Genomic DNA, 9646 nt, shown 5'->3' on the forward strand with positions numbered 1-9646 from the left:
GGATCCCGGCCACCCAACGTCGCGTTTGATTGATGTCAGCCTCTGTTTACTTTTCTTGATGAACTATAGTTTTTCATCTATCAATTAGAGTGTAAAACAAATACTCGAGTATTGTTACTGTTACAAGGCGTACAAGGCGGCTTAAGTGGCTGTTCCAATGAAAAATTTGGTGCAATAATAAAAATATTTTAAATGTTAGAAAGGGGTGCACACACGATTTGGCCTCTCCTAACGGCCGACCGTTGGATTTGAGCTAGTATGATCTTCTGTCTCCACTCAACTCAAAGACTCGATTCCCAAATCTCACTCATCCACCTTCCTGTGCGGCTCATCGAAGGCCATCCCCTTGATCAGGCTGTCTTTGCGTCGCCCTCAGGCAACCAACTCCCAAGCAGCGGCGCCCATTGAAGCCACCATTACCACAACCACGATTGAGACGGGTCGGGGAGGGTATGAGCTTCGTGGCGGTGGCGGACCCAGAGCTGGTTTAACCAGCGGTGGCGTGAAGGAGCGCCCAACACATTCTCCTTACAACATCACCAATAAGATCCTCCATGGTAGGAGAGTGAAGATGCATGAATGATGGGTGTGGGAGATGTTGAAGTGTATATCACCAACGTAGGAGAATGAGGTCCGGAGCTGCACACTCCTTCAAGATGCCTAGCTCCAAAGAACCCAAATCATTCAGATCTGCCACTAGACACATTCATGGATTCACATACAGTACTATCAACTTCCTGTTTTGTGCTTTACATGTCATAAATTAACAACCTCATTTTGCCGGTACATCATTCAAAAGTCTAATATTAATAACATCATTTTTTGCTCACTAGTGAATTGAACATGATCACCAATCCTTTTTGTAATTGCTAAATTTGCACCCTTTTATGCTTGTTTTGTTCTTAAAAAGGACAAACAATTTTTAGATAATTGTGCTTTTTATGTACTCTTTGCTCATTTATTAAGTTGCCATCAGGAAAAAGACTAGTTCTAGAGATGACACGAGTCTGTTTTGGATTTAGTCCAGCATATATTTATGCGTTTGCTCGAGGCAGCAACCAAAATTGCAGCTAAGTAATTGGTCGTGATAGTTGCGGCAGGGTGCCAACAGTTGGAGAAAGTTGCATGTCAACTATTAGGTATAGTTGGTCGTAGCAGCAGAAGAAGGTACACATTTCACTGGTATAGTACTTGACAGGGGTGCCAGCAAGGAAAATTGCACATCCACGAGTAGGGGAGACTAAGTTCCACGAGAGAGAGAGAGAGAGAGAGAGAGAGAGAGAGAGAGAGAGAGAGAGAGAGAGAGAGAGAGGGGGAGGGAGGGAGAGAGAGAGAGAGAGAGATAGAGGGAGGGAGGGAGGGAGGGAGAGAGAGAGAGAGAGAGAGAGAGAGAGAGAGAGATCGATCTGCACATATACTCCAAATAAAAATATCCTAATGTAAACATGATCATCAGTGCTCCAAATAAAGTGCATTCCCAGATTATTCCCAGGGGACTGAAATACAGTAAACCTAACATATCCTGCAGTAATTATGCACCATAATTTATTCAGTTACTACAGCAAGTACTCCAGGTTTAGCAAGTTTCAAGTTTCTTCTTTGCAAGTTTTGGTACTCCAAATAAACATATCATGGGAGGCAGCAAGTATTTTCAATAGTGAACTACAGTTTCTGTAAACTGAATTTAGAGAACATTACTTCCAGAACTGAACAAATACTCCAAAATTTAGCTGAGCACTTATAAATTTGCACATACTCCAGGAGTACAAACTTGTTGCGAACTTGCAAGTAAAGCTAGGAATGTCAGTACAAGTAAAGCCACAATAGATATTGCACTTACAGTTAAACAAATATGCTACTCCAGCATATTGCACTTAAAGTAACTAATCAAGAGTATTTTGGTATTGGAGTAACTTGCACTATACCCGAGGATATTGCACATACAGTAAGAGCATCTCCAACGGCCGCCCAACGCGCCGCGCACTAAAAACCACTTTTCCGCGCGCCCTTCACCTGGATTTGCGCGGCCGGCAGCGCTGGCTCCAACAGCCGCGCTAAAATGCAGCGCGCGCGACTCGCCGGGGCATTGCCATATATTGCATTTTGGACACAAATGAATTTCAAACATTCAAAATACAATGAACATGGCATATAAATTTCACACAAACAAGTTGATGAATAAAAGTTCATGCCCACAAGTTCAAAATCATGCCGCCGAGGTTATCCGCGGCGGCATGAAGAGGCCGCGCGCGAGGCCGATGCTCGGAGGAGCTCCGGCGGAGGCGAGGCCAACGCTCCCCGCGCTAGGGTTTGCGGCGGCGGCGGCGGTGCAGGGGTCGCGGCTGTAGGATGGGGTGAGCGGGTGCCGGCGCGTGCGTCCATCGGGTGCAGTTCGCCGGCGCCGGCGCGCGCGGGGCAAAGGTGGCGGGGAGGAGAGAGTGCGGCGCGAGCGCTCGTGTATGCCGCGCGCGAAAGCGGGCGCCCCAAATACACAGCGCGAGTTGGCGATTCGGACCGCGCGCCCAACTTCATATGCCGCGCGCGCGGTTATTGCGCGCCCACTGGAACCACTCTACCGGTTGCGCGCGCACTAAAATGATCAAATTTGCGACGCGACGCTTGTTTAGCGCGGCCGTTGGAGATGCTCTAAAGCCACTTAGAGTAATATACTTGGAGTATGCCAGTAAATTGCTCCAGTTCCATTACGGTAACACTAGAGTACTGCAAGTTCCAGTAATTTCCAACAGGAGTGTACTGCAAGTTCCAGTAATTTCCAACAGGAGTGTACTGCAAGTTCAGTATACAGTACAGTAAATTACTCCTACAACTACTACTCCTACTGCTACTGCTACTGTAAATGGACAAACAATTGGTACTACAATACACCTCTGCTGCAACAGAGGGAGTACTTCTTAGCTAAATGCAGCTTTGCTATTTCTCAAGACACAGATTGGTGCTACAACAATTGGCTAACATCTGGAACATTATATTATGCATCTTTGCCTTGTACTATGTTCTAAATGATTAAAGGTATATGTGATCAGTGCAATTGTTACTTTCATGACTTCTTGCTACTGACACTGTAAGCCCTGAAACCATGCATCATCGACCCATGATGCTCTTGAAAATTCTTTTTCGCCATATTTTTGACCCCCCTTTATTTCCATAAAGCTGTGCTATTCAAGTCCCTATCTGGATGCTTTAAGCTTTGGGAATCGAAATGTTTTCAAAGACTGTCAAGCTACTATTTTCCCCCCTTTTCGTTTCTTACTTTTCATGAAACCAAAGGTTCAGTCAAGAATCTTCGAACAGATGATTACTAGACCCTCACATGACAAAATTGCCTCAAGTAATACAAAAAGCTGTGGAGTAGTACTGGTAGTACACATTTCAGCATAAACAAGAACTGGAGTAAAGGAGATGACAATGGATGGTGGCTGAAGATTACCAGGAGATTACAAAGGGCCAAAGCCATGATGGAGATGACTATTACATTGGACAGCACAAACCCCTAGATGGTAGTAGCATATGATCACACCCTATACACCTTTGATGAAAAGAAAAGAAGATATAGTAGAAAAGAAGATGAGAAGGGGAAAAACAAAGTTACATGTTTATTGCTCTTCCCCGTCTCCTGTCACCCTCACTGTCGATCTACCCAAGAACTGTAGAATGCTAGCCCCAATTAGTAGTGCTGTAATTCAGCCCTGAGTACTCTGTAGTAGCAACGTCAATTTGCTGCTTGATTTATTCTGCCGGACTTAGTTCAGCAGATCCGGGAACAGCTTGTAGCAGTTGGGCTCCTTCTCCGGCTCCGGCGCCGACGAGGACGACGCCGACGACGGCGAGGGCTGGCTGGAGGCGTGGCGGGGGAACTCGGACAGCATCTGCACCACCTCCCTCATCGTCGGGCGCTCCACGCTGTTCTCCTGGACGCAGAGCATGGACACGAAGAAGAGGTGGGACACCTCGTCCATGGGCACCGTGCTCAGCCGGCGGTCGACGACCTTGGGCACGCTCTCCCGCCGGCCGTCGGTGACCCGCTTCGCCCACTGCACGATGTCCACCCCTTCGCCGAAGTCCCCCACCGGCCGCCTGCCGGTGACGAGCTCCAGCAGGACGACGCCGAAGCTGTACACGTCGCTCTTCTCGTCCACTCTCAAGGTGTACGCGTACTCTGCAACAAACACGATCACACTTAGCAAGCCTGCTAATCACATTATTATGGCAATATTTCAAGCAGTGTAACTTCTCTTCTCGTCAAAGAACACAATGATTAAATCAATGGGTAAAGGAGAAAGCTAGGAACGTAAACCTAGGAGGACTGTTCTCAACGTGCACCAGCGCACTGATCATATAAGATAATACTACCAGTCTGATCTCAAATCTAAGCGCGATGGTTGTAAATTATGTTCAAGAACTAGCTTATTCTGGAATAGTGAGCATGGCATGCTAGGAAAAGTGAGCCTGTGCTACGCTGCTGATTTGAATAGCACAGAAACTGGCTATGTGCGCCTAGGACAGAGGCAAGTGCGTACAACATTCTGCGACGAATCCCAAGAGGAACCGCCTGCCCTGCCCTTTGCAGATCCACCGGAATCTCTCCCATACATATGCACATAGTATATTCCACCAAGTTCGTCAAATCCAAGGAAAATTCTTCGCCGGGATCAAGAAGAGGAGTTCTGTCAGTTAATCCAGCCCATGCCTGCCCTGAGATCTTGCCAAATCCCAAACCCGGAAGAGCAAAAAGGAAAAGCAGAGAGAGTGGGAGAGATGAAAACCTATACAAACTTCGTGACCGTAACAGTGAGGGCGCCCGTGCCGTTCGAAAGCGTAGGAACAGCGTGCCGTGCCGTCCCGTTGGGGGGCTCCGGCTTTGGCTTTGGCGACGTAACAGCGGCAAAGCGGGAGGCTGCTTTGGCGAGGCCCCAGGAGCAGGAGCAGGAGGATGACGAGGCTTTTTACCGGAGTGAGTATGTCCCATGCCGGTCAAAGATATAGCAGCGCAACCAAGTCGATCCTGACCTAAAGGGCCGTCCTGGACCAGCCGGTGCTGGTGCTGGTACCCAATAATACCTACCGTGTCATGTTTTTCTCAAAAAAAAACCTGCCGTGTCATATGGGGTCCGTATCCTACTGCTCCAGACCTCACCAGGCTGACGAAGTCTCGTACTACTACGAGAAAATTACCGTGTCAGAGGGATACGGGTGACGAGAAGATCGGGCGGGCTCAAACTCAAACTCCCTTTTGCCATGCCCGATGCTGCTACTCTGGCGCACTGGCACGGCCTGACACGAGCGGTCCACACACGTACGTTCGCCCGCTACGCTACGCGCTGTGGTACACGGGAGAGTGCACGCAGGCCGGCCGGCCGTCGTCCGGCCGCGTCCTGGGGCGGTGGGCGTCTCGGGATGGCACGGAGTTTTTTGGCATACACGATGCATGGGATGGGCGTGTCGGGTTTGCGACTTGTGTTGGCCAGACGGTGTCCGGACGCGCCCACAAGGCGGCATCGTGTGGTCGCAATCGCGCGGGGTCCCGCGAGAAAATAATTGGGTGCTCGAGTGCGAGCCTGAGCAGAGGACCCCTTTTCGGCCGCTTTCGCCGAGGGCCCACCGGCGCGCGCAGTGCTGCCGCTGCTGATGTGGTGTAAAGTCAGACCGGATCGGATGGCCTTGTACTGCTACTGCGTGTCATGTGCATACACAGAGTCGGACCGGACCGGACCGGACGGACAGCCGCGGCTCAAAGTAGCCCTCGGCCATACCCTCTCGTCTCCCCATTTCAAAACTACACACCCGAGCTGACATATTTTCTCAAAAAAGAAAAGAAGAGGAAAACGCCCAAGAAGACGTACTCCTACTAAGGATTTGAAAGAAAAAACATCCTAGTATAAAGCTTAATTTCGAAGCGTAAACGTACTGGGACCAAAAGTTCCCGTGCGGATTGATCTGAAACAGTGAGGCAGACAATGAGACATACTAGTACTAACCACTATCACTATCTATCTGCGTGCATGTGGTCAATCGTACGTGAAGGTTTTAACTCGCGACAAACCTAATCAGACGTTCACTTGTCCTTATGTCGTACTACTGGCTATTGACTTCGGAGCAGCAGGTCCCATTGCCCAGAGAGAGGGGCCAGCCCCCATGCCCACCGTGCAAGATGGCGACAAGCAGACGAGCTCGAAAAACCGATGGATCCTAAACCAAATCTGATTGACCCCTCATAGGCAGGCAAGGCGATATGCGACTAGAGACAAAAACAATCACATGTGTATGTAACGAGACGTGAAATGCTGGCAATCAGTGTGGACGGATGTAACGTACCTGGCGCGATGTAGCCGTACGACCCGGCGACGGCGGACATGCACTCGGAGGCGCCGGCGTTGGCCGCGCCGCCGCCGGAGCCGGAGCGGAGGAACTTGGCCAGCCCGAAGTCCGCCACGTGGGCCTCCAGGTCGTCGCCGAGGAGGATGTTGTTGGACTTGACGTCGCGGTGCACGATCATCGGGCTGCAGTCGTGGTGCAGGTAGCAGAGCCCGCGCGCCGCCTCCAGCGCGATCCGGTACCGCCGGTCCCACGCCAGGAACCCGCCGCCCTTGCCGTGGAGCACCTCGCCGAGGCTGCCGCCGCCCATGTACTCGTACACCAGCACGTTCGCCTCCCGGTCGTTGGTGCAGAAGGCCAGCAGCCGCACGATGTTCCGGTGCCGGATGCTGCCCAGCGTCCGGATCTCCGCGCGGAACCCGTGGTCGTGCCGCCCGCCGCCGTTCAGCCGCTTCACCGCGATCGCGCCGCCCGACCGCGCCCGCCCCGCGTACACCACGCCGGCGCCGCCGCGGCCCACCACGTTCCCGTCCTTCATGCACTCGATCACCTCAGCGATGCCGAAGTCCACCTTGTGGAACGCCGTGAACCGCCACGCGCCGTCCGGCCCGCCGCGGTACGACCTCGCGCGCAGCACGGCCGCCACGGCGAATACCACCGAGCACGCCAGCAGCCCCAGCGCGAACACCAGCTTGTAGTCCCCCGCCGTCGCCCGCCGCGGGCTGACGGCCGTCGACCCGCCGGTGTCGCTGCTGATGTTGCAGGGCCGGTTCAGCACCGGCCCGCACAGCCTCGGGTTGCCCGCGAACGCCGTCTCGTTCAGGTACCTCAGCTGGCCCGTGTCCGGCAGCTGGCCGGACAGGTCGTTGTAGGAGAAGTCGGCCGCCGTGAGGCTGCTCATCGCCCCGATCGCCGCGGGGATGGACTCCTCGAGCTGGTTCCTCGACAGGTTGAGGTAATTCAGCACTCTTATCCCGGCGATGGCCTCTGGGATAGGACCAGACAGGTTGTTGGTGCTGAGGTCAATGTACGTGAGCTGCCCACACCGGCCGATGGCCTCCGGTATCGGCCCGGACAGCTCATTGCCGCTGAGGTCGAGCTTCACGAGCAGCCGGAGCTCGCCCACCTCCGGCGGCACGGCGCCGGCGAGACGGTTGTTGCTGACCAGCAGCGTCTGCAGCGCGGAGAGGTTGGCCAGCGCGGCAGGCAGCGGCCCGGACAGCAGGTTGTTGGACAGGTTGAGCTGAGCCAGCTGCGAACCGGCTAGGGTCGGGCTCGGGTTCGACGGGACCGGACCGGAGAGCAGGTTGTTCTGCAGCTCCAGCAGGTTGAGCCGCGGGAGGTAGAGGAAGCCGGCGGGAATGGTGCCGTTGAGGTAGTTGTGGCCGAACCGGACCCGGGTGAGGCTCGCGCACGAGCCGAGCGGCCCGGGGATGGGGCCGAAGAGGAAGTTGTTCATGAGGATGGCGGTGTGCAGCTCGCCGGAGGAGCACAGCATCTCGGGGATCATGCCGGTGAGCCGGTTCGATGACAGGTCGACGAGCCGGAGCGCCGCGTTGGCGCCGAGGCCCGCCGGGACGCGGCCGGTGAAGTTGTTCATGAAGAGCTGCAGCGTCTCCAGCAGCGGCAGCGCGGCCACGAAGTCAGGGACCGGGCCGTGGAGCCGGTTGAGGAACAGGTTGAGCAGCCGGAGCGAGGTGAGGGACGCCAGGGTGCTCGGCACCTCGCCGGTGAGCGCGTTGTTGGACAGGTCCAGCCTGGTGAGCGCCGTGAGGTGGCCGAGCTCCGGCGGGATTTCGCCCGTCAGCTGGTTGGTGTGGAGGAACAGCGTGTCGAGAGAGGCGAGCCCGCCGAGCTCCGACGGGATGCTCCCGGTGAGGCCGCAGTTGGAGACGTCCAGCATGGTGAGGTTGCGCAGCCGGCCGAGCTCCGCCGGGATGCCGCCGTCGAATGCGTTGTAGTACCCGAGGTAGAGCTCCCTGAGGCTCGTCAGGTTGCCGAGCTCCGGCGGGATGGCGCCCTGCAGGTTGTTGCCGTTGAGGGACAGGTACTCCAGAGCCAGCATCCCGCCGTACGACGCGGGTATCACCCCGGAGAAGTAATTGCCGCCAAGGTCAAGGTACCGGAGCCGCGCCAGCGCCGTCACGCCGGGCGGGAGCGAGGAGGAGAAGTTGTTGTCGTAGGCGTCGAACACCTCGAGGCTGGGGAGCGACGGGAAGTCCCAGCCGTCGAGGCCGCCGCCGAGCTGGTTGCCGGAGACATTGACGTAGCGGAGCTCCGGGAGGGCGGACACGACCACCGCGCCCACGATGCCGTTCCCGGCGAGGGAGAGGTTCGCAAGCGCGGCGAACCCAGTCACCTCGGCCGTCACGGGCGCGCCAGTGGACACGTTCATGTTGGCGATGTCGACGGAGACCACTCTGCCGCCGGCGCAGCGGACGCCGGTCCACTCGCACACCGAGGCGACATTGCCCGGCAGCCACGAGCGCAGCACGTGGGGGCGGCAGCTGAGGGAGGCCTTGAGGGAGAGCAAGGCCAGCGCATCTCCATGCAACGCCTCGCCATGTCCATAGCCACTGGCATTATCGGTGGATAGTAGAAGAAAAATCAAGAAGGGGAGCAAGGCAAAAGGATGAAGAGCCTTCATCTGGCCTACAATTCTTGCAGCTTGCGAAATGTGGTGAGGAACTAGCTAGAATACGCAGCCATTGGCAATGCCATTGCTGCTGTTTCAGTGAGCTTATAGAGACTTGGAGAGACAGATAAACGGGTGGATGCAGAGATAGAGAGGTGGTAGATGGGTAGATAGAGGGAACGGCAAAGGCATGCAAGAATCTTGAGAAGCTTCACATGAAAATGGAGGCGAGAGGCGTGAGCTTCACACTGAAGGGGAGGGGAATATGTTCTCTGTGTGTCAAGAATGGCTTTGTCTTTTGAGCTATTTATGCCTTGTGGGAGAAGGGTGTCCAGTGCATCGGGCCCTGCTTTGGGTGTCTCTGTGTTCTATCTTCTCCTCATCTCTCTGGTCCTGTGCATCCCTCTCTTGCTTCTCTTTTTGCTTTATCTTTCGGAGCAGAGAAACTAACTGTTAAAGGCTTGTAGTGGGCGAGGAAGCAGCCGTGGCAAGTGATGGGGAGTTTCCAGCTTTGGCGTTTTTATCAACAAATCCCAACAAATTATTCCATTAGCTTTGGGGAGTATTTAGAAAGGTTTCGGGCAATTATGGCATGGCGCCCGACAGAAAAAGGGAAATGCACTCTGGTCTCCGTCCGACTACAGGGCCCGTGATTGAATTTGGGCAATGATGAAAGAG

General features: G+C 54.5%; 1 protein-coding gene across 1 annotated transcript; it reads right to left on the bottom strand.

Annotated features, from left to right (window-relative positions):
* Positions 1–3388: 3388 nt before the first annotated feature.
* On the bottom strand, positions 3389–9350 carry LOC123096229 (leucine-rich repeat receptor-like serine/threonine-protein kinase BAM1). Its single transcript, XM_044517897.1, has 2 exons — positions 6334–9350; positions 3389–4177 (listed from the first exon to the last, which is right to left on the bottom strand). The coding sequence occupies exons 1-2, from the start codon at positions 8978–8980 to the stop codon at positions 3762–3764; spliced, it is 3063 nt and encodes a 1020-aa protein (XP_044373832.1). The 5' UTR covers positions 8981–9350; the 3' UTR covers positions 3389–3761.
* Between the last annotated feature and the right edge of the window lie 296 nt (positions 9351–9646).

Source organism: Triticum aestivum, chromosome 4D (genome assembly GCF_018294505.1).
Source record: "Triticum aestivum cultivar Chinese Spring chromosome 4D, IWGSC CS RefSeq v2.1, whole genome shotgun sequence".
In the NCBI taxonomy this organism is placed as follows: Eukaryota; Viridiplantae; Streptophyta; class Magnoliopsida; order Poales; family Poaceae; genus Triticum; species Triticum aestivum.

Coding starts and splice junctions, on each gene's coding strand:
- LOC123096229 (XM_044517897.1), bottom strand. CDS start 8,980: ATGAAGGCTCTTCATCCTTTTGCCTTGCTCCCCTTCTTGATTTTTCTT. Junction 4,178..6,333: donor GTACGGCTACATCGCGCCAG/GTACGTTACATC, acceptor TGTTTGTTGCAG/AGTACGCGTACACCTTGAGA.